This window comes from Aspergillus puulaauensis, chromosome 5 (genome assembly GCF_016861865.1).
Source record: "Aspergillus puulaauensis MK2 DNA, chromosome 5, nearly complete sequence".
NCBI lineage: Eukaryota > Fungi > Ascomycota > Eurotiomycetes > Eurotiales > Aspergillaceae > Aspergillus > Aspergillus puulaauensis.
This window is the reverse complement of record NC_054861.1, coordinates 3,064,598-3,087,236: the sequence shown is the minus strand read 5'-3', so window position 1 is coordinate 3,087,236 and position 22,639 is coordinate 3,064,598. Positions and strand designations below refer to the sequence as shown.

The 22,639-nt window shown below is 49.6% G+C and overlaps 11 protein-coding genes across 11 annotated transcripts; 7 read left to right on the top strand and 4 right to left on the bottom strand.

The window, feature by feature from the left end:
- Positions 1 to 498: 498 nt before the first annotated feature.
- On the top strand, positions 499 to 1,835 carry RFC5 (replication factor C subunit 5; the record flags this gene model as incomplete). The annotated part of the gene is made up of 6 exons (XM_041706259.1): positions 499 to 585; positions 647 to 1,269; positions 1,326 to 1,494; positions 1,544 to 1,642; positions 1,697 to 1,752; positions 1,811 to 1,835. 6 exons carry the CDS (start codon positions 499 to 501, stop codon positions 1,833 to 1,835), a joined length of 1,059 nt encoding a protein of 352 aa, XP_041558663.1.
- An 86-nt stretch (positions 1,836 to 1,921) lies between these two features.
- Positions 1,922 to 3,402, bottom strand: APUU_51179S (uncharacterized protein; the record flags this gene model as incomplete). Its single annotated transcript, XM_041706258.1, has 6 exons — positions 1,922 to 2,070; positions 2,139 to 2,576; positions 2,631 to 2,702; positions 2,759 to 3,108; positions 3,173 to 3,191; positions 3,246 to 3,402. The coding sequence occupies 6 exons, from the start codon at positions 3,400 to 3,402 to the stop codon at positions 1,922 to 1,924; spliced, it is 1,185 nt and encodes a 394-aa protein (XP_041558662.1).
- Positions 3,403 to 4,927: 1,525 nt separating this feature from the next.
- On the top strand, positions 4,928 to 5,471 carry APUU_51178A (uncharacterized protein; the record flags this gene model as incomplete). Its single annotated transcript, XM_041706257.1, has 4 exons — positions 4,928 to 4,977; positions 5,035 to 5,090; positions 5,144 to 5,295; positions 5,397 to 5,471. The coding sequence occupies 4 exons, from the start codon at positions 4,928 to 4,930 to the stop codon at positions 5,469 to 5,471; spliced, it is 333 nt and encodes a 110-aa protein (XP_041558661.1).
- Positions 5,472 to 5,522: 51 nt separating this feature from the next.
- MRPL16 (mitochondrial 54S ribosomal protein uL16m) lies at positions 5,523 to 6,342 on the bottom strand (the record flags this gene model as incomplete). The annotated part of the gene is made up of 3 exons (XM_041706256.1): positions 5,523 to 5,695; positions 5,757 to 6,227; positions 6,285 to 6,342. 3 exons carry the CDS (start codon positions 6,340 to 6,342, stop codon positions 5,523 to 5,525), a joined length of 702 nt encoding a protein of 233 aa, XP_041558660.1.
- A 334-nt stretch (positions 6,343 to 6,676) lies between these two features.
- Positions 6,677 to 10,120, top strand: APUU_51176A (replication factor C subunit 1; the record flags this gene model as incomplete). Its single annotated transcript, XM_041706255.1, has 5 exons — positions 6,677 to 6,763; positions 6,856 to 6,874; positions 6,928 to 7,015; positions 7,071 to 9,433; positions 9,486 to 10,120. The coding sequence occupies 5 exons, from the start codon at positions 6,677 to 6,679 to the stop codon at positions 10,118 to 10,120; spliced, it is 3,192 nt and encodes a 1,063-aa protein (XP_041558659.1).
- Positions 10,121 to 10,746: 626 nt separating this feature from the next.
- On the top strand, positions 10,747 to 13,338 carry APUU_51175A (Sin1 family protein; the record flags this gene model as incomplete). The annotated part of the gene is made up of 2 exons (XM_041706254.1): positions 10,747 to 10,769; positions 10,824 to 13,338. 2 exons carry the CDS (start codon positions 10,747 to 10,749, stop codon positions 13,336 to 13,338), a joined length of 2,538 nt encoding a protein of 845 aa, XP_041558658.1.
- Positions 13,339 to 14,380: 1,042 nt separating this feature from the next.
- On the top strand, positions 14,381 to 15,925 carry pkaC (cAMP-dependent protein kinase catalytic subunit pkaC; the record flags this gene model as incomplete). The annotated part of the gene is made up of 4 exons (XM_041706253.1): positions 14,381 to 15,100; positions 15,161 to 15,414; positions 15,464 to 15,838; positions 15,898 to 15,925. The coding sequence occupies 4 exons, from the start codon at positions 14,381 to 14,383 to the stop codon at positions 15,923 to 15,925; spliced, it is 1,377 nt and encodes a 458-aa protein (XP_041558657.1).
- Positions 15,926 to 16,751: 826 nt separating this feature from the next.
- tim13 (protein translocase subunit TIM13) lies at positions 16,752 to 17,200 on the bottom strand (the record flags this gene model as incomplete). Its single annotated transcript, XM_041706252.1, has 2 exons — positions 16,752 to 16,979; positions 17,063 to 17,200. 2 exons carry the CDS (start codon positions 17,198 to 17,200, stop codon positions 16,752 to 16,754), a joined length of 366 nt encoding a protein of 121 aa, XP_041558656.1.
- Positions 17,201 to 17,793: 593 nt separating this feature from the next.
- APUU_51172A (legume-like lectin family protein) lies at positions 17,794 to 19,080 on the top strand (the record flags this gene model as incomplete). The annotated part of the gene is made up of 6 exons (XM_041706250.1): positions 17,794 to 17,895; positions 17,953 to 17,976; positions 18,040 to 18,110; positions 18,176 to 18,257; positions 18,323 to 18,583; positions 18,640 to 19,080. The coding sequence occupies 6 exons, from the start codon at positions 17,794 to 17,796 to the stop codon at positions 19,078 to 19,080; spliced, it is 981 nt and encodes a 326-aa protein (XP_041558655.1).
- A 428-nt stretch (positions 19,081 to 19,508) lies between these two features.
- On the bottom strand, positions 19,509 to 20,594 carry APUU_51171S (uncharacterized protein; the record flags this gene model as incomplete). Its single annotated transcript, XM_041706249.1, has 1 exon — positions 19,509 to 20,594. The coding sequence occupies one exon, from the start codon at positions 20,592 to 20,594 to the stop codon at positions 19,509 to 19,511; it is 1,086 nt and encodes a 361-aa protein (XP_041558654.1).
- Positions 20,595 to 21,077: 483 nt separating this feature from the next.
- APUU_51170A (PRCC domain-containing protein) lies at positions 21,078 to 22,349 on the top strand (the record flags this gene model as incomplete). The annotated part of the gene is made up of 1 exon (XM_041706248.1): positions 21,078 to 22,349. One exon carries the CDS (start codon positions 21,078 to 21,080, stop codon positions 22,347 to 22,349), a length of 1,272 nt encoding a protein of 423 aa, XP_041558653.1.
- Positions 22,350 to 22,639: the final 290 nt, after the last annotated feature.

The following is a 22,639-nucleotide window of genomic DNA, read 5'->3' as shown; positions in this document are numbered from 1 at the left end:
CATCCTGCGGAGGATTCTCCGTCCGTTGCCCAGAGGCCAAGCCCGATCAGGTCTTTCTAAATCTTTCTTCGGTTAGTTGGAGGGTCTGGAGGGTCTGCTAGCTGATCGTAGAATAGCCCGATCGTTGAGGGAGCAACGCCTGCAGACAAGAACTGAAGACAGCGTTCCTCCGTACGGTGTACTGATTTAGATGTATGAAATTGTTGATAGACGAGAAGGACTCCGTAGTACAGTGTATACTTTGACATCGGCAAGGGGCGTTGATCTTTCACGATCTTGTTTCATTCCGGCCACGTGCATTCTTTGGGCGATGCATAAATTATGCGTATAAGAAGGCTGTTAGTAATCTGCATAAATTCCAATTAAGCTCGCGTCACGAGCCGACGCGTCGAGCTCCAAGTTTCGTGATTTCGTGAGAGCTGTGCCTGGATTCGAGAGCTGCCAAAACGCTCGACATCACAACCCGGGGTCTTAAGATAGGACATCGCAGCTAACAATATGGCTTTACTCGTTGATAAGCTGCGGCCACGATCGCTCGATACACTCTCATACCACCATGACCTCTCCGCACGATTAAGGTCTTTGGTATGGAAATTGACCATCTGTTTGAAATCAAACTCTCTAACTCGTTTTCTCTCCATTTCAGGCCCAAAGCGGTGATTTCCCACATCTTCTCATGTATGGACCATCCGGTGCAGGCAAGAAAACTCGCACAATTGCCACCCTCAAAGAACTCTACGGCCCCGGCGTCGAGAGAATCAAGATCGACAACCGAGTCTTCCAAACAACAAGCAACCGAAAGCTCGAATTCAACATCGTCTCCTCCGTATACCACCTCGAAATCACGCCGTCAGATGTAGGCAACTACGATCGTGTCGTCGTCCAGGAACTTCTCAAAGAAATCGCCCAAACGCAACAAGTCGATCTCACAGCGAAACATCGGTTTAAGGTTGTGGTTATCAACGAAGCGGACCATTTGACTCGCGATGCACAAGCTGCACTTAGACGGACTATGGAGAAATACAGTCCTAATCTGAGATTGATTCTCTTAGCGAACAGCACGTCGAACATTATCGCTCCTATCCGCTCGCGAACTCTGCTGGTTAGGGTTGCGGCACCGAGCGAGGAGGATATTTGTACTGTTTTGGGCAATGCTGCGAAGAAGGAGGGGTGGACCGAGGCTCCAGGACTGAATAAGCGTATTGCAAGCGAGAGCGGCCGGAATCTTCGCCGCGCGCTGCTCATGTTTGAGGCCATCTATGCTCAGAGGTATGGGTCTTTGGCAAAATTTCCGGTCCCATTAACCTAACCGCGTTCCACTTTAGTGAGAAAGTAACCGACAATACAGCGATCCCGCCACCTGACTGGGAAGCCCTTATCTCGTTGGTAGCGGAGGAAATTCTCGCAGAAAGATCACCGGCCCGGTTGCTGCAAGTCCGTGCCAGGTTATATGATCTTCTAACACACTGTATACCGCCTACGACGATTCTCAAGGTATGCTGATTATTGTCTGACGGAGTGTGTATGTGCTAACAATGCCCAGACTTTGACATTCAAATTAATCGCCAAAGTCGACGATACACTAAAGCCCGAAGTAATTAAGTGGTCTGCTTTCTACGAGCACAGGATCACACAGGGCTCTGTAAGAGATCCAATTCGAGAATGACCAAACACATGGCACTAACAAACGCAACAGAAAGTAATTTTCCACCTCGAGGCCTTTGTTGCTAAGTTTATGCGTATCTATGAAAGGTTTGCGGCCCCGTCCCTCCAGGCCATGTTAGCGTTAACTAACTGAACGTCTGCGAAGTTATTTGATGGGCATGGACTTTTAGATATTAAACGTATGGATTAGAAACAATTAATGATTCACTAATGATGTCCGCATTTTACTGACCCGTAATATTCCCCTCCTATAGTCTTAAAGCGCCCCATATGGCAATACATTCTCTATAATATAGTCAATTGCCTCGCCCCGAAATGTATCTTCCTCAATACTCGACCCATATCCACTAAACACCATGCTCTTACGGCCCGCCCCATACACAGGCCATTCCGGAAGCGTACTATCTGTTCGCACAGTTCATTAGGACGGACCCTACGCAAGTACAACACACAAAACAAAGACAACGACCTACCTCCCCGGCAATTTGGATTGAGCCCATGCACAAATGAAACCCAAGCACAGCTAAGTTCATACGCCAGCGCCCGGTCCCATGGATGGTCAGGGACGAGATTCGAAAAGACGTAGCGCTGCTCAATGCCTGTCCCAATGCCGGCTGTTATATTTGATGCACCCGTGTCATGAGGGAGGTGGTTGAACCTGTACCGGTATACTGGGGCGCTGCTACTGCTGTTGCGGTTGTTTTTGGTGAGCCATTGCGCGATCATGCGTGCGGGTCCGATTTGCACGATGTCGCCAAAGATTGAACAGGCTTTCTTGTCTAGTTTTCCGGAGGTCAGGGGAGTGGATCCGGTGTTGTAGGGGCAGCCGTGGCGTGGGTCGTTGGTGTATAGGGCGAGGAGCTTGGATACGGTTGAGTTGGGGAGGAGCTTGGGTCTGTGGAAGCCATCGGCTTTTTATCAAATCAGCGCTACGGTTATTTCGGTATTATTCCAATGTAGCTTACCAAGAGGGCCGCGCAGCTGCGCTGTGGTGTTTATTCCCGTTGGGGCTGAGTTGGTTCCTTCGTCTGTGTTTGCTGTCGTATAAAGTTAGGGCTTGGCTGTCTGTTCGGCGGGAGTATAGGGTACGTACTTCCGACTATTGTGGGAACTTTGACATAATTTTCCGCCGACAACGCGAAGTGAATCGAGGTCTGTGTGAAGCTACCATCGATTGACTGACCCGTGCCTGGACCTACGCTCGAGAGGAATGTCTTAATTGGAAGCTTTCGAATACAGTCGAGTTGTTCCGCGGGCGGGGCATTTGCGAAGGAGGAGCAGGGGGTGTTTGTTATGAGACCATCAAAGGTGTCCTGGAAAGACGATGTACTAGCAGAAGTTAGAGGGAAAGCACCGCCGCTTTCCATGATCCCTGCCCGAAAGAGCCTGTCGTCTCGGCCTCCATACGCCATTATGTGGGAGTAGACCGAGACAGCCCCGGCACTGTATTGCTGGATTAGATATACTCGATAAAAGAGGACTAACTGGAAACCATTGAGTAACTTACGACTCTCCAGATATTGTTACTGCAGGGTTTTAGCGAATTTGCGTTATGAATGTGGATGTTGCTGGGTTTATACCTTTACTAGGGTCCCCTCCAAATGCCGCAATGTTATCTTGAATCCAATGCAATGCCAGTCGCTGATCCAACATTCCGAGATTGAGCAAGTCGAGCTCTGCCATCTGCTGCCCATTTAAGAACCCAAGAGGCCCGAGTCGATAGTTCTGCGAGCCCATTATGAGTGTTTACCGGCGAACTTGGTCTTTTGGTCGCACGCACCACTGAAACGAGCAAAATCTCCTTGTTTATTTCGGAAGATATGCGAACAATATTGGTTCCTTCGAACCTGGGGTCTGCCTACTTCGTTTAATAAGATTCTCTGGTACAGCAGCTATAACAGCAAATACGAACCGTGTATCCAGTCTGTAGCCCTCCGCCATAAAACCAGACCATCACAGGCTTGAGTGCACTGTCTTTATCCTGCCCGGCCGGGCGCCATATGTTAAGGGATAGACAATCCTCACTTGAAAGTGGATTTGAATCTATTTCCGGCCCATAGCAGGCTGGCCCGAAAGACTGAGCATGCAGAGGGTCGAACGATGTGTTCAATGGTATCGCATGCCGTAGACGAAGGTCGCCTACCGGAGGTTGAGCGTAGGAAATACCTAGAAACCGTTGTACTTGGCTTCTCTCATCATTAACCCCAATAACAGTTCCGTTGCGAACTTTGACAGATACTGAAGCACGCAGAGGGTCAACAAGTGCGATGGCTTGTCTTAACAGGTATGCGATGAGCAATAGCTTTGCGTCGAGAAACATAGTTTCTGCTCGCGATTGGAGTCTATTCTTTCTTGTCCAAAACAGAACCTCTGGGTGACTGATGTTATTGAAAAGCTCCGCGTTGACGCTGTATATTGAGCTCTCCACTGTCCCCACGCTTTCACTTTTCAGCCATCGCGAGTGTCCCCACCCCCGGATATTGTTCTGCGGGGGATCATTAACAGATAAGAAATGTCTGCGAAGTGTTCCAGTATTTATTGGATAACTTATAATACTGATAGAGTACCCACTAAGCAGGTGTGTCCCCACTCCCAAGATGGTGCAACTGAAAGCATCTGCCGAATCCTCGGATGCAGGTACGGAAAGAAACCAGATTCAATTCTAAGGAACTGAGATGTTTGAAGAAAAAAGTGTATGCTCTGGAAGAATTGGTTCTTGTTACCATCGACTCGAAACACTATGTAAGTACTGCATATAACTAGCTCTCTCCCTTCAATCTCCCGTCACGAAGCGGCAAAGTTTTTGCTTTGCAAGAATTCTAGAGCAGAATTATATTTATAAACCTGAATACAGGGAGGACGAATTTAAGCTTAGCTCTGCCCCTCTGGGCAAGGTAATTGTGGCGAGGGTTAATGACGACGGTGTATAGGTGTGTTGATTACCTATGGAGCCCTTCAACGGCGAGAACACGGCGTAGCCAATCATGAATTATCCAGAAGTAATAACAGGGAAGTATAAGCCTGTCAGGGCAGATCTTGTTTGCAGTGGAATCACGTATGGTTCGCAGGCGTGTAAACAGAAGAGTCGAGAACGAGTGTCGACGTCATACTTCCATCGCAGCTATTTAGGACCACTGACGACCTTCAACTCTTAGCAACTGAAGGAAGACAAGTTACAAGATCTCACTATTACCTGGCTATTATTCATACGAACTATTTGATACCCCTGTGTTTGCTGTAATACACGAAAAGTATCTACGCCATGTCTGACCGAAAACTCATGGATATTGAGCCTGGTGGCGAACAAACGCAGTAAGCTTGTAACGAGAATCCCAGTGCGATATTGGTAGATACTAACTACTGGTACAGATATGAAGGATCTCGAGTGTTCACCGTCACACCAGACAAACAGACTGGACAGCTTGGTGGTACCGTCTCTTTCCAAATCGTTGGTCTGGCCTGACTGACCCCTTCTTAGGAAATCTTCCACACACCAAGAGCGAAATGAGAACGAGAATTACGGGCGACCATAGTGACGCAAAGGCTAAAAGACAGGAGGCCAAATTTGCGCATAAGCTTGAGCTTGGAGAAGGCACTTCTGGCATATCCGGATATACAAACAGAGAGCCGGTATTTCCTTTCCCTATGAACTCCTATATGCGACACCTCTTTATGTGATAATAAAACAAAGAGAGCCCAAAGCTGATGATAATGTACATGATACTTAAAAGGTTGAGACCGAAGACGATGCTGCCAAGTCTAGGAGAGAACAAGGATATGGCCCTGGTTCTGGTGTTGGCGCGTAGGTGTCAAGGGGACTAGGCCAGACGTGGTAGGGTAGGATGCGATAATATGATTTATTGCGACGCCGATGGACTGGAGGATGTGGAATTTGGTGGATTGGGCATATCCTTGGTCCCGAGGGGTGTTGCTCTTCGCGCTCGCTTCAGGCTTTCCAATGTGACACCATTCCCGAGTTTTGTTAAGCCAACAACTGGCGGGTCGTCCTTGTTCACGAATTCCCAGAGACCTGAATATAGTTAATTAGTTGAACTCTTTGCCTGCCTTGCCTGCGGTTTGGGATAACTTACCGGGTAACTTGTGGCCTGCTAGACGGAAGGCTTCCCGTGCAACCTTTTCGTGAACATCGCCCTTGAGCTCGAAGACAATCCTGCTTACAGCGACCTTCGCAGTCCAGTAATCGAATTTACCTTTACCCTTACCCATACGCTGCTCGTTTCCCTTGGTGTAAACACCAATGTTGGCGCTCACGCGCTTGTATAATGTGTAGTTCATTCCCCTAAGACGCCTTTTGATAGTCTCTTCCGCAATCTTGAGCGAAGAGGCCGGAACTCGGCGGTCATGGTCTTTCATCCGAAGTCCGTAATCTCCCCACACCACAGTTGTCCCTCGCGATGAACCTCCGGTCGGGACATGTGGACGACCCTTGGGCGACTTTGATATTTCAGGTTGTTTCGGCGTAAGCCAGTCAAGAGCTGGCGATGTTGTAGAGAAGCATCGTGATATCGGGAGAATTGGGATGGTGCTTCGTAGACCGAGTGCTGAGAACGTATCAGTTTAGCGGTAAAACTTTTTTTCGTCCAGAGTTTAATGCTCACATGTTGGCTGAAGACTGGCCAGCTGCGGCCGTGCCAGATATCTGAGATGTGAAGCCATCGCAATTATCGACCACGACGCTTAGCCTTCAGCGGAATGAAACAATGCTGAGAGCCAGAGAGTTTCTGGCTATCGGACTTTGCGCCTCAAAGGTTTCTCCGCTCCGTTCCCGAAATGGAAGGCGGATATCAATTACGCACGTGCCATCTAACTAAATTACATAAGCTAATTAATCGCGTGTTAGAGCTCTAGGCAGGCGCGTCGCGCGGTCATGCCTAGCCGAGACGTTTTTGAATTAGAGCTGTCTTATATTGAACGACAGCCATTCTGGCTTCGTTTCCGAATTATTGAAGGACTTACCTGTTTGGAAGTGTCTCTGTGGATGTGAATTATCATGCCGGCTGATATTAGAAACTTCTTTGGTGGCAAGTCGAGTCAAGGCTCAAGCTCGTCGCCTGCGAAACCACCTGCGAAGAAAGAGGTATGTATCTTGCTTTTGCATATGTTACTCAAAAACTGCCTCGCATACGTATATTTCATTGAGAATGGCTGCTAACTCTGCGAGAACAATAGACCCCAGCTCGGAACAAGCGTAAGACTTGCGACGCAATATATCACAAGGAACATCTTATTGACCTGCCCTAGGAACCAGGAAGGTTGTCGACGACAGTGACGATGACGAGGTTGTGGTAACCGAGGCCCCAATCCCAAATGCTAAACCCCCGAGCAAACAGTATGTTCTCTTCTGGTGTCAGATTATAGTTTGCTGGCTAACATATGAGTCCAAGGAAACCCGAAGCACCACAAGGAGAACCAACAACGACTTCGGACTATTTCTCGTCAAGCAAAAAGAGAGGGAGGCCGTCTAAGACCGCTGGCGAAGCTGCGAATAAAGCCAACCAGCCATCCAAGAGTGGTCCTACAAAAACGGAGAATACACAAAATACCAAGGAGCTTACAGAACGTTCAAAAGCCAACTCACGCCGTGACGCGAAACCAGCCCCTGCGCTTCTCGACGACGAAAAACTGGGCGATGATGATATCTTTGCAACCGAGTATAACAAACCGGGGAAAGGTGGTGATGATTACAAGGAGGAAGATGAAGACGAGAGTGATGCTTTTGACCTTCCGGTGAAACCTGCCAAAAGTGCTCGAGGCCGACCAGCCCCTAAAAAACCGTCCGCTCTGGATGAATCTGACGACGACGTGGTTATGGAGGATGTGCCCCGAAAGCCGACGAGCGCAGCGAAATCTGCACCCCCCCAAAAGCAACGGAAACGAAAATCCGAAGCCATTGACAAGGACGACGCTGAATTCCAAGTCTCACCCAAGAAAGCTGAGGCCGCTGCGAAACCAAAGAAGCCAAGAGCGTCGACTGTAAAACCAAATCAGTCGGAAAGCAAAGAAATTCAGGACATTTTCGACAGCATCCCGACGATAAGGCCTCCCTCGCCTCCGGCAGGATCCGACGAGAAGAAAAAATTTCCTTTCGGAGGAAGGTCACGGTCTCCTGTTTCGGGGAGCGCGACAATCCCTGCGGGAGCAGACAATTGTCTTGCAGGACTCTCGTTTGTCTTCACCGGTGTTCTTGACACTCTCGGACGTGAGGAAGGCCAGGCCCTAGTGAAGAAATACGGTGGCAAAGTTACGACAGGCCCTAGCAGCAAAACTAGTTACGTTGTTCTAGGAAGTGATGCAGGGCCGAAGAAGCTTGAGACTATCCAGAAGAACAAGTTGAAAACCATCAATGAAGAGGGATTATTCGAACTCATTCGCCGTCTTCCCGCAAATGGTGGTGATGGAAAAGCGGCCGAAAAGTACGAAGCCAAGAAGAAAGCTGACGAAGAAAAGGTCCGACAGATGGCCGCTGAGATTGATAAGGAAGAAAAACGCAAAGCGGCAGCAAAACTTAAAGCAAACAAAAGCCCAAATGATACGAAGGATATCAAGGATATCAAGGGCTCCCAGGAAACCAAGGAGATCAAGGTTGATGACCTCCTTTGGACCTCAAAATACGCGCCAACATCCTTGAATATGATATGCGGCAATAAGGGTGCAGTTGACAAGCTGCAAGGCTGGCTTAGAGACTGGCGGAAGAACGCTAAGGCCAACTTCGCGAAACCAGGCAAAGATGGTTTTGGGACTTATCGCTCAGTTATGGTTCATGGACCTCCCGGAATTGGCAAAACCACCGCGGCACATCTGGTAGCGAATCTTGAAGGTTACGATGTTGTGGAATCGAATGCAAGTGACACAAGAAGTAAGAAACTTGTCGAGACTGGTCTTTTAGGCGTCCTCGACACTACTTCCTTACAAGGCTACTTTTCGACATCTGAAGATAAGGTCGAGAGTAAGAAAAAGAATCTCGTCCTAATCATGGATGAGGTGGATGGAATGTCTGCTGGTGATCGAGGTGGCGTTGGAGCGTTGGCCGCCATCGCAAAGAAGACACAGATTCCTCTCATTCTCATCTGCAATGAGCGGCGACTTCCGAAAATGAAGCCCTTTGACCATGTTACGTTTGATATTCCTTTCAGACGACCCACTGTCGAGCAAATTCGAGCACGGCTTTTGACCATCTGCTTTCGAGAGGGAATGAAAATTCCACCGCAGGTTCTAGATAGCCTGATAGAGGGAACGCATGCAGATATTCGACAGGTGATAAACATGCTTTCGGCTGTCAGAATAGACCAGAACGGTCTTGATTACGACAAAGGGAAACAGATGTCGAAGGCTTGGGAGAAACACATAATTTTGAAGCCATGGGATATTGTTGGGAAAATTTTGAGCCCGCAAATGTTCTCTCCAAGTTCCACCGCCTCACTTAACGACAAGACTGAACTGTATTTCAATGATCATGAGTTCAGCTACTTGATGCTCCAAGAAAATTATCTGAGGACGAGACCGACACGCGCCAGCAACCTCCAGGGCAAAGAGCATAAGCTGAAACTCCTAGAATTAGCTGACAATGCGGCATCAAGTATTAGCGACGGTGACCTTGTCGACAAGATGATCCATGGTAGCCAGCAACAATGGAGCCTGATGCCAACACACGCTATGTTCAGTTTTGTGCGGCCTGCTAGCTTTACCTACGGAAATATGATGGAACGCCCTGGCTTTACTAGCTGGTTGGGGCAGAATAGTAAACAAGGTATGCATTTTCTCCCGACTAACCTCATAACTGACTAACATGATGTTCCTAGGGAAACTTTCGCGGTATGTCAAAGAAATCCAAGGACGCATGCGCCTTCGCGCTTCCGGAGATCGCCATGAGGTTCGACAACAGTACATACCGCTCTTGTGGGACAAACTTATCAAGCGATTGATGGATGACGGTAAGGACGGCGTTGAAGATGTGATTGAGTGCATGGACAGTTATTTCCTGACTCGGGATGACTGGGATGCGCTGGTTGAACTTGGACTTGGGCCAATGGATGAGTCCAAAGTCAAGTTGGAGACGCAGACCAAAGCTACATTTACACGTCTTTACAATCAGCGCTCACACCCTCTTCCGTATATGAAGGCCAGTAACGTTCTCGCGCCGAAGAAGCCGGAGAAGGAGAAGCCTGATATTGAGGATGCGATCGACGAGTCGGACGACGAAGAGGTCGTTGCAGACGAGTCTAAAGCTGATGACGAGAACGAGGAGATCGATCTTAAGAGGGATAAACTTATTCGCATGCCCAAGAAGTCTGCAAAGAAAGGCACGGCAAAGGCCGGCGCTGCAAAAGGCAAGGGGAAATCAAAGAAGGCAAGCGAAGATGATTTTATAGATGATGGTGACGATGAACCGAAGGCAAAGAAAGCGCGAGGCCGAAAACCCAAGGCAAAAGCGTGAAGGAGTGATAATTATTCAGTGTTTCTGATTAACATTGGCGTATAGTTGCAACTTAAGCGGGACTGGGACGTTTTGTATGTAATATAGACCGCATAATGCCAAGCATCATCATCTATAATGTTCCCCGTAAAGAAATGAATGTGCGATGGCTTCCCGTACTATAACACGGGATATTTCGTCGATATTGCTGTCGATCTGGTTTCTGGTGCCTGTGGCTGAGGCGCGTGCCTGTTTAACTTCTGGTTTTGGCCGATTTCCGGGGAGGCGGAGTCGGGTCCTTGCGCCAACCTCCCCCTCTTTCCCTTCGCGTTCGGCTTTGTAGCAACACAGTGCACTCCAGTGTGGTATCTACGCAAACCTGGATCAACTCCAGGAATAAAACTCATTTAACGGCTTCATCTTTTTCTTTTATCAAGCCTCGGCCAGGCTGGTCCTGTGCCGGTTCCTTTCTTCGGTTCTTCTCTTCGTTCCCCAGTCTCACCACATCCAATCTCACTCCGCATCGCAGGAAATGACCACACTACTTTTCTTCTCTCTATATTAACCTACAACTCATATATTCCGGGTTGTGACGACGCGGCTAATGATTCTGGGATAATTGCCCCGCTCCCTAAATCGAAGGGAAAATGTCTCTCCTCCATAACGAAGAGTAGGCTTAGACCCTCTCCAGTCTCGCCTTTATGACAAAGCTGATAGGTTATAGCTTCACGATATGGCAGCTGCGCACTTCTTACCTCTCTACAATCAAGGATGGCATTGGTGACAGGCTTATCAATGTGAACCACTCCGTACTTAACGCGCCTGGGTTTCGCGCCGCAGGTTGGCCGACAGCTTCCACGAACCAGCCCTCGCAACTTGCGGCTAGCATCAAACGAGCATACTCCCCTCCGATCCCTACAACCACCGCGGTTTCATCAGAATACTACCAAATAAGCACTAGGGATGTGAATGATTCGCAAAGATTAGGGTTTGGGGAGGATGGAGAAGACGATGAGGGGGGTATGGTAACGGGGAAGTCAACTACCGATATGGTTAGCCGCCGTTTACATCTGCGAAACGAAAAGCGAATGCATCGAAGAGATCGCCAGCAAAGAGAACAACAGAAGGCAAGGGAAAGGGAGATCGAAGAGGAAGACAGCAGTGATCTGAGCGATGAGAGTGATGAGGAAGGAGTTACTCCACAGCGACATAGTGAAGAGATCAAATTCGAAAAGGTGCCTGTACGGACCAGGGCGGACTCGTCACCCATCAGGACATCTGACCGCCAGGAAAGACCCCAGGTTATGATTACGCACCCGTCGCAACAATCAGTGACCAGCCATTATCGCACCGGGTCTTTGGGAACAGCTCCGACCGTTAATGAGCGCCCTCGGCGTGACACAACGACGACTACAACTAGCAGTGACATATCTTCCGACCACGAGATCGACACATCGGCCATCAGAAGGCGTCAGATTCATTTTTCCGGCCAGGATCAAGTGATAGGACCATCCGAATTAGGGAAAGCCAGCTGTGACGGCCTCGAGCAGCTGGATGAGCAGGTCGAAGACTCCGACGCTGGGTCAGTGGAAAGTACACTGTCGTCAGAATTTGATGCTACAGCCGGTTCTGCTTCGCTTCTGGGAGGTGTTGGTATAACAGGAGGCTTGGATTCCTCATCACCAATTGCATTGATGCACAAGTTACCACATGGACCAAGTTCTCAAGCTGCGTCTCCACGGAAACCAAAACAGCCTGCACCTGAATTACAGGACCTGCCGCCTCCTCGACCAATAAGCATGATACAGCCTGTTAGTCTGCTTTCCACAGCTCTAAATGCTCGCGCAAAGACGCCAGCAAATCCCGTTGAGAAATTCGCAGTACTTTCTGGCGAGGGTTTAACTGACGCCCTGAACATCCGATTATATGTGCCATTCTCCACAAACCCCGAAGAGCCCCTCGACCTGCCTCTGGCTCGAGAGTCGAAGTTAGCAGAGCAACCAACTACAGTTACTGTTACCGAAGCGATCGGATTGGCACTTTGGAAATATACCGAAGACCGTCGAGAACCTCCCATCGAGCCTAAGAAGCTCACCGTGAATAGGTGGGCACTTCGAATGGTGGACGACGGCGAGGTTGAGTACGATTTCCCGGCATTGGGTAGAGTATCAGCCATAACGGATTTTACTTCGAACAACAACAACCGAGGGGCCGGAATGCGCGGTCGATCCAGAGGGAAGCAATATGACGAGTTTGCACTAGTAGAAGCTTCTGATTCGGAGTTCGAGGAGAATGAGCGCTTGTATCCGACTGAGAACGTTTCGGGCCCGGCTGAGGAACCGGGAGACACAGCAGCAACAGCAGCACTTCCTGTTCCTGCGGGCCAGCCAAACCCAGCGAGTAAAGCCCCTCGTCCAAATCCGATCCTGGGACAGCCGTTCTCGTCAGCATTGAACGACAATACCCTCATGCCGGCTGATCGGCCAGCGGTGCCTGTTTCTCATGCGACGCCCCGTCTTGGTGTTTCAAAGACGCTGAAAATCCGGTATATCAACTTTGAAGCCTCGACCCAAGTTACAACCCTCAATACTTCAACAGACAGCTACATAGCAGAAATTCTCGATTCTGTCTGCAAGAGATGGGGACTAGATAGAGGAAATTACCTGCTTAAAGTGATGGGATCCAACACAATTGCGCCGCTGGACCGTACAGTTGAAGCATTGGGCAATATCACGGAGCTGGACCTTGTCCGCCGACGCTTCGGCCCGCAATTGACGGGATCCCCAGTGAGCTCTTTACCGAACGCACCACTCATGGTTGAAAACCCCGTTGTTCCGAGCAAGAAGGGAAAGAAGAGCGAAAAGCGGATGCTGCATCCTCTTACCCAAAAGCAAGATCTCATCGGAGGATACTACCGGCGATACTTCGTGCTTCGCAAGCAGTCTATGGGGTTCACCACCTCACTTCACCGTGTTCTAACATTTGACAATGACTATATGCACATCATGCCTGCGGATACGGGTAAGAATGGGTCCGACACGAAGACTCGATCGATCAGCTTCAACGATGTCGTCGGATGTAAAGTAAGTCGCAGGCATCCGAAGAATTTCCGAGTCGTCGTGCTTCGTGGGAACGATGCGACAGAGCAGAAGCGATATGACTTTGAGGCGCGGAATGCCCTCGAAGCGGTAGAGATTGTGGACGAGATTAAGAAGAACATGGCGCATTATCGGACATGAGCGGTCTATTATTATTTCTCTTTATGGGTATTTTTGGGCGCGATATTGCAGGAATGATTGGCAATGGACGGATTCGGGTGGGATAAGCATGCATGAAAGGCACTCGACAGGCTTGTCTTTGTTTGGCGTTGCAGACTGCAAGAATAAAAAATGCAGGCACAGAACTCTACGTTTACAAAAGAGCATCGACCCTCGTGTAGTTATCCAAGCTCTAAAACACATGGGGATATTTCTAAATTATGCAAACTCTATATCTGCGAAGCTCTAGGTGTACGGAGTAGCCATGTGCTGAACAAACTCTTTTTTAAGGTTGGTCCGGAAGTGTCGTTATGAAGTCATCGCGGCACCAGCAGCAGTGGTGATCTCACCCGCCTGGTAGGTAGTAGACGCCAGTGCAGACATCACCCACCGTAGCCGGTTGCGAAGTGGTTCTCGTCGGACTCGGACCCAGGTATTCTGCGCGGAGGCAGACTCGGCGGACGCTCCAGCGGGCTTTGTTAAGCTCCTGCCGATCAAGAAAGTGAAGACTGGAGTGCTGCAGTAGAAGTTAGTGGTGAAAGACGGAAAGCAGGTTGGGGAACAAAGACGATTCCTCGAGGAACGCAGTGATAGGCTGTGGTGGATCGTAGTAGGGGAATGGATCGATTCATCTTGACGCAAAGAACTCAGACTGCTAGCATGAACCCCGCTTCTTCTGCTGCTGCGCTTTCTCCTTCGCCCCCTCGACTATTGACTCGGGCTTGTCTCAGGCTGAGCGTCTCAGAGTTCACTCCTCGCTCCCTACTGCTCTCAGTGCCCTCTTTGTGTCCAATTGCATTATTGCTGCTGTCTTTCGCGGCTCTTATACTACTTAATAGTCGTACGTACTCTGGTCTGCCACTCCGGGCCTCTCCTTTCGTATCCGAGCCAAAGACCAATACGAAAGGACCCCGAGGTCATCGTCCCCTCTCCGTAGCTCCCACGACCAAGCCAGGCGCCTGCATGCTGCCATCCTGTGTCTCACCTCGATCTTGATCTTGTCTCAGGCATTTTTCCATCCTCCATGCCTACTCTCGGAGGTCTCCTGAAGAAACGGCGGACGAAGGATTCGCAGACCCTGTCTAAGGAGCTCCAGGCTGGTTCCACTGGCCACACGGCGACGTCACCAATCGCTGCCGAAGATACCCAGCACCACCACCACCTTTTTCACCATAACCACCACTCGTCCAACAATTCTGCAAATTCGGCAACTTCCAACCAACAGGCTGCCAAACAGCAGTCCAACGAGTCCTCAGTCACCAAATCTGCCGACGGTCAAACCGCCTCCATGCAATCCCCCGCACTACAACCCACCACTTCCGCACACTCGAATTCCGGCCACCACCATCACCAGAGCAGCAATGCCGCGAGCATACACAACATCATAAACCCTTCGCAGCAGAATAACCCGCAAGTCTCCCGGACCGAGCGTACCACCAAGGGAAAATACACGCTCGATGATTTCGCATTTCAGCGCACTCTTGGCACAGGCAGTTTTGGGCGCGTCCACCTGGTGCAATCAAAGCACAACCACCGATACTATGCTATCAAGGTGTTGAAAAAGGCGCAAGTCGTCAAGATGAAGCAGATCGAGCATACAAACGATGAGCGACGAATGCTAAATCGTGTTAGACATCCTTTCTTGGTCACTTTGTGGGGAACTTGGCAGGACTCACGGAATCTCTACATGGTCATGGATTTCGTAGAGGGTGGAGAGTTGTTTAGCTTACTTCGAAAGTCTCAGGTGAGTCGTATTTTGCCTTTAATGACTGGAAAGGGCCAACTAACGTTGGACAATATATAGAGGTTTCCTAACCCTGTCGCTAAATTCTATGCTGCCGAGGTCACTCTGGCACTGGAATACCTCCACTCATTGAATATCATTTACAGAGATCTCAAGCCTGAAAACTTGCTCCTAGACCGCCACGGGCACCTCAAGATCACGGATTTTGGCTTTGCGAAAGAGGTGCCTGACATTACCTGGACTCTCTGCGGAACGCCCGATTATCTCGCTCCGGAGGTTGTAGCCTCTAAGGGTTATAACAAGTCTGTTGATTGGTAAGTGCTGCTACGAATAAACCAACTGGGTCCCGCTAACTTGTTCAAGGTGGTCTCTCGGTATCTTGATTTTCGAAATGCTATGCGGCTTCACACCCTTCTGGGACCAAGGATCCCCCGTCAAGATTTATCAAAATATCCTCCAGGGGAGGGTAAAATTCCCGCCATATCTTCATCCCGATGCTGTAGACCTACTTTCGCGGCTTATCACCGCGGACCTCACTAAGCGGTTAGGTAACCTTCATGCTGGGTCCGAGGACATCAAAAATCATCCGTGGTTTGCGGAAGTCACTTGGGAGCGGCTGTTGAGGAAGGAAATCGACGCGCCTTATGTGCCACCAATTCGAGGAGGGCAAGGTGATGCAAGCCAGTATGAGAACTACCAGGAAGAGACAGAAGCCTACGGCCATGGTGGTGATGATCCGTAAGTTTCTATGTCTGCAATTTTTGACAACTATTTCTTGCTGACCCTTATGATTCTAGTCACGGTCATTTGTTCCCGGATTTCTAGACCCTCTTTTGAGTGATGATGATATGATATTCATTCTAGAGATTGCTCTCTGATTAGAACCCATGCTTCTACTCTAGCATGGAATACGTGTGGAACCTGGTACTCAACGCAGAACAGTGCAATGATCGAAAGTCATTTGTTCCACTTGTCGGTTTTGATAATCGCTGGTCGAATGGAACTTGAGCGTTCTCGGAATTGAATCTTTAACGGACGTCGGACCTAGCATCGATGTTTGCATCAAAAGCATGCCACGGCCTTGCCCCTCTTAATTGATTTGCGGGGCTACTCTCACTTACGACGAAGAGCACTCTCCCTGTTTTACTCATTTTGCTAGGGTGGATTTGTGGCTTCTGTTTGGTCTTTATATTCAGCTTTCCGGGCATGGACGGTGGGTGTCTTGTCTGGTGTTGGTTTTGGGCGACGGAAACAATTAAGGTGCCATTATCATGTTTTTGCCGACGACATGTGCGATTTGATATTACCGTATTTCTGGATAAGAGCTATTTTGGTTTATTGTCCCCTCTTACCATACGAGAGGAGACCTGTATAATCTAATCTATCTAAATACGTCTCAGTTCCCCCGTCGTATGAATTCAAAAAGGCAGACCAGGCAGGCCATTTTATATATAAAAACACTAAGTAATGTCTCCGCAGCCGCGCCGCATCTAAATGCATATTCAGAAAGATTGAACCAGGTCAACATAACCCCCCGCTATCCGATCTAACCGATACAGTACAACTCCCTTCCGTCCTTATCGTACAAACATTCACCTCTATATCCTCCCCTCCCCCCCAAGTAACGGCCACATTAATCAATCTTCCCACTCTACATGCTGGTTGCGGACGGCCCGCTCGTGGCCAATGAGTTCGCCGCAATCACGTCGAGACCGCCGTTTTTCTTGTCCGACGTGGCGCGGGTAAGATACGTCTTGCTAGCAACGTTCCATAGCGAGATGTACTTCTCCATACATTGGGACAGGCAGTTCTGTTCTCCAGTGCTCATTGTGGAGCCGGGGGCTGGGATGCAGTTGTCGAAGCAGTGCTCGTTCACTTTCTGCGTGAAGTTAGTACGCGGAATTACAATGTTTCACATGCAAGTGTACAATGGAGACAATGGTCGGAGGGGTGGGAACGTACGCCGATGAGTTGGCGGGCGTTGCTCATGGCAGCTTCTTGTTGGAGTTGCTTCAAGATGGCGACTTTGACTTCCTGGGCTTCCTGGCCGGAGGAGCCGGGGGCAGCGGCGGCGGGGGTGGAGGAACCGAAAAGACCCATTGTGTATATATTATGTATTCGCGGTGAGTAAGAGAGATGGGGATGGAGGGAATGGTATAATTAAAGCTTGTGGTTGTTGAAAATGATGTCGACAGGATCTGAAGTAATAATTACTAGTGTATCCGAAAAAAGGTGTGGCGCCGCCGAGGCGGCGCGCACCAGCCACAGGCGCAGGAAGTGGACACCTAACTTCTAAGGCCGGGAGTGAAGTGTGGTGTGAACTCTACTAAGCTTGGTCGGAGTTGAGCTGAGTGTCTGATCTGTCCAGTTCTCTGCTGTTCGTCCGACTGCGCCCTCGCGAACAAGCTATTTTCCTTGCTCTGTTCTTTTTCTCCCCCGACGCGGGATTCCTTCCTTTGACTTTATTTCTGACCTTGTCGCTTGCGAGCTTATCGATTCCTCGACCGACTCGCTGTTGTTCCGTTGGTGCCAGGTGGAGGTATACCTGGTTATACTACTACATACCTAGGCAGTGTGCAGTTGAATGTCCCGGCGACATCGAGTGTATTTTCCTGCCGTATTATAGTCTATCGTTACCCTCAGTCTTTACATCTACGATTGTTTTGTCTCCTCGCCTCTAGTTTACGAAAACAATGTTGTTGCCGCGGCTTTCGACGCTCTTGTGCCTGGCTGGCCTGACGGCTGTGCCCGCTGTCAATGCATATGACGGGGATGAGAATGTTAAGAGCATCCCGGTACGTATAGTTCTGTCTTTAAAGCATTGTCGTTGTTAACTAATTGTTGTTGAATAGCTTCGAACTCACAGTCTCAATGCCGTGTGTTTACCTTGCTCCCCACCGCCCCCTCTTTACAGCGTCGACCTACTAACAGTCGCATAGCCATACTTGGATTCAGACTTCCAAAGCCGCTGGTTCGATTTTGGTGGTGATACGGTGATTCGTGCCGACAAGTATGTGCCCCTTCATCTACATTTGGGTTCTGAGAATCGAGGAACTGGGGGCTAATCTTGCCTAGATACGTCCGCCTTACCGCGGACCGACCATCGCAGCAAGGATGGGTATTCTCTCGCGTTCCTCTGACTGCGACAAACTGGGAGGTTAGTAACATTGTGCACATGGCTACATTTGTTTGAGCTTAAACATTGACCGACCTGTCTTCTAGATTGAGTTTGAATTTCAGATTCAAGGAGAGGGGAACTTACACGGCGATGGCTTCGCTATGTGGCTCACCAAACAGCGCGCGACACAGGGCCCCGTCTTTGGTTCAACAGATAACTTCGAGGGTCTGGGAATCTTCTTCGACACATACAAGAACAACCGCCCCGGCACATCCTTCCCGTACGTCATGGCCATGATGGGTGACGGCAAAACCAGCTACGACCAAGCCCATGATGGTAAGGCGAACGAATTGGCTGGATGCTCTGTACGTTTACATCTCTTGTCCTCTTCGATATAGCTTTACTGACCACATGCGCACAGGCCCGCGGCCTCCGCACTACCTCGGTCCCCACCAAAGCCCGCCTTACCTACTTCCAAGACAAATCCCTAACCCTAGACCTCCAATACAAATCCGAGGACACCTGGACAAACTGCTTTACGCTTCTGAGCCCCGAAACAAACATCGCCATCCCCTCTGTCGCATATCTCGGTTTCTCCGCCGAGACCGGCGAACTTAGCGACAACCACGACATCATCTCCGTCAAGGCCCAGAACCTATACAACGTCGGTGGCTCCAAGGGCACCGGCGGCAGCGGTCCTTCCCGCAAACCCAACAAGGGTCAGGGTAGCAAGTCGAGGAAGAACCAGGAAAGTAGCTGGTCGTGGTTCCTGTTCAAGGTGTTCTTCTTCATTGCCGCTTGTGTGGGTGGGTATGTTGGGTGGACTGTATACAGGTCTCGGACGAGGTATTCGCGGTTCTAAGTGACGGGTTTATTGTTGGTGAATGGATGCTATGGATTGATTTCAGTGGTGTGTTGATTATTGTTCAGAACTGGAATGAAGAAAAATATCAAAAAACATTGCAATCTGTTGTTCTATACCTGATCTGCCTTTTTCACCTTCAATATCTCTATCGTTATCTCTATCGTTATCTCTATCGTTACTTTGCATAGCCATGATGTATGCGACCTTCTGATTCCCCTTGCTACTATGAAACGAGTCAAAAGTTTAACGAATGTGTATTTCACTATTTCGGAATATATGTAAACACTAAAGTTTCTATGCAAACAATGGGTATCAACGGTACCAACGCCAGAGTCCTCCTAAGACGTAGGAAAATAAAAAAATTGGGGTGTATCCCGGTAGTAGACCAACGCCAGAGCCATGCCAATGCAGTTCGTAAATGCTTGCTACCGTTTCAAATCGCTCCACAAATGGTCAATGATCTGAAAGACTTCTGTAACGCTGCGCATTACAGACTCATCGATTCCTAGCGCGCCGTATCGATGCTGAATTTTGTCCGGATGCCACCGAACTCGCTCCGCCTTGAGCGTAGAGAGCAAGGCATCATCGGGAGTAGATTCGTTTCCAGGACCAGTGGGTTGGGGAGGAGCTCGCCGCATAAACTCCTCCACGTTCTCTTTCGTAACATCCCTTCTCTTACCCGTCTCGACGGGCCAAAACAGTAGATTCCGTACTCGAACCCCTTCTGTTGTTCCTTCACGCTGGCCTTTAATTCGTATCGATTCAATCTCCTCCCAAGACCTCAGGTAGCTTCCCCAAACTTCCTTCCATACCTCCTTCATCTTTCTCCTCTCCCGGCCCCGCCGAAGACTATCTTCCATCGCACTCTCGAACTTTCTTTTCTCCTCATTCGCACCAGCCGCCTTCTCGGCCTGCACCTTTGCCCTTTTTTCTGCTCTCATGCGCTCCTGCTCCTCAAGCATCCCCTCCCTCGTCCGCTTCCACATCTCACCGCGCACATAAGCCGCGTATTCCTCCTCGTCCATCTGTTCGAGCTCTCCCCTTCCATCTCCCTCCCCTCCAAGATGCCCTGGCGGAGCAGCGAAAGAGTGTACAGACTGCCCATAAACCGACTCCCAAAATGCCGCGCCTTCATCATCACCTAGAGCATCGAAGAGAGATTCACGGAAAGCGGTGTTTGGCGATAATGGAGGGCCTGGGTACGACGGTACGGTGTTCGGTGAGGGGGAGCGAGTAGTGGTTGTTCTGTGGCGTTTATGTCGGCGGTGGCGGCCTTCGTCGTCGTCATGCCGGTGTCTGTGTCTATGACGGTGGGAGTCATGTCTGCGAGAATCGTGTCGTGAAGACCTAGAACTAGATTTGGATTTGGATTTGAAGCGGAATTTCCCTTTGCTTTTGCTTTGGTGGGATGTGTAGCCGTCTGGTTCTGGAGTTGCGGGTTTTGTGCTGGATTCGGCTTTGGATTTGGAATCGTGGGCTGGTGAAGGAGCTGCATTGTCTTCTGCATCCATGGCCTCTAAGCAGTGTCATGCGATAGAGGTAGTTGAAGCGAGGTGAGAACAAAATAGGCGCATCGCTTTATCTTGGGAAACTGATGAAAGAGGGACAGTCGAGATCCAACGGCAAGTGGAAGGTGGTGTAATTTACTTTACGGCCTTGTATTTGCGCTAGTAATTTGTCACTCGAAAAGTGTCAAGCCACGAGCGAGCCCTATCAATAATAAGTTGTGTTTTGAAGATGTTAAGAGATATGTCTCCAATAAAATCTAACTGGCCTATTACTACAAGACTCTGCAGAATACGTATTATATCAATATACACTGCAAATATATGACATCACATGCCATCTACTGATGATCAGATAAGATAAGAGCCCAAAAATTACACTTCGAACCGCCGCGTGACGTACCGCAATTCCTCCTCCAACCTCCAACTGCGCAATTTCCACCAGCTCCATCGTCAAACAACCACCCCACACCACATCCCTCGAAAACCATGGTGCTTGTCGCTTATTCTGACTCAGAAGCCTCTGATTCAGAGCCGGAGAATAACACCCCCGCTCCCGTCCCTGCCTCAACAACCAAAGCCGCCGTATCGTCCTCAGGCGCAGCTTCGACCGCAAACCCAAACTTCCCATCCATCGTCGATAAAAGCAATCCTCGCAAAATCCGTGTCGCACTCCCAGAAATCAAGCCGGAAACGCCAGTTGGAGACGATGCCGATGGCCCAGCGCGCAAAAAGCCTAGGATAGGTGGAGGAGGCGGTGGTGCATTTTCGGGGTTCAATTCATTCCTGCCGGCCCCGAAACGGCCCAACGCCACGGCAGAGAAGGAGAAAAATCTAGGTGGAGGACCTGCGCGAAAGGTGCTCAGTTTGAAGACGGGTGCTGCACCGGGGTTCGATCGGGAGGCTGACGAGGAGATGATGAAAGATATGGAGTTTGATAACCTAGGGGCCGCTGGTGGCGATGATGATGAGACTATTCCGAAAGCTGGGAGTTCGCAAAAGGAGGGTTATGAAGAGTTCGGGGATGATAATCTGGAAAATATGACGAAGAAGAAACCGGAAGAGGTGGTCTTAAAGGGGAATCCGATGATGTTTAAGCCGTTGTCGGTGGGGCGGACCCAGAAGAAAAAGAAGACGATGGCCACGATTATACCGCCACCGATGCCAGAGCCTAAAGAGAAAGATGGGAGCGTGGAAGGAGAAAAAGGGACGAGCGTACATGCCCCGGCTCAAGCCCAGAAGCCTACTGCGCCTCCTGCCCCGAAACCCAAAGTCAGCCTTTTCTCCCTGTCGACGGATGAAAAAACTACGCCAGACACCTCGAAATCAGCCAATAGCTTTACATACGAGCCCCTTGTATATACGAATGAACACGCGCCTGCAGCTGGTCCAGTCCCAGAACCCGAGTCGGTTTCTGCCTCCTCAACGCAAACGGCCCCCCCAACACAATCGTTGGATTACATCGCGGATGATCTGAACCTCTCCCGTGCTCAACGACGCCAGCTGTTTGGCCGCAATGCCGACCCATCGAATTCCCGAATTCTACACTTCAATACGGATATGGAATATGCTACAAACCAGGAAATGGCACATAAGGAACTTGCTGCGACACAACACAACCCAGTTCGGGCTATTGCCCCCGGCAAGCACACGCTGCAACAGTTGGTCAATGCGGCAAGCACACAAAAGGAAGCCTTGGAGGAGAGTTTCGCAACTGGCAAACGGAACAAGAAAGAGGCCGGTGCCAAGTATGGATGGTAAAATGGCTATTTATCTGATGTTGATTATTGATATGGATACCCTACCCACGTTGTAATTGTAATATATGTACTAGGGGATCCCTAAATGCAATTAGTTCCGTCATTTTTGGTTTAGCACCATGTCTGGTTGGTGTAGATATGTTGACAATCTTCACATGGATTTTGAAGGGTACCCGAAAGACCCAACGGAGGCGGTTGTTCCACCTTTGAGATCACCTAAACTTAATGCAGCTCGCATGGTAGGATGGTAGAGATAGCGGAGCATTAGTGATTAAACAGGGCTATGAGAGT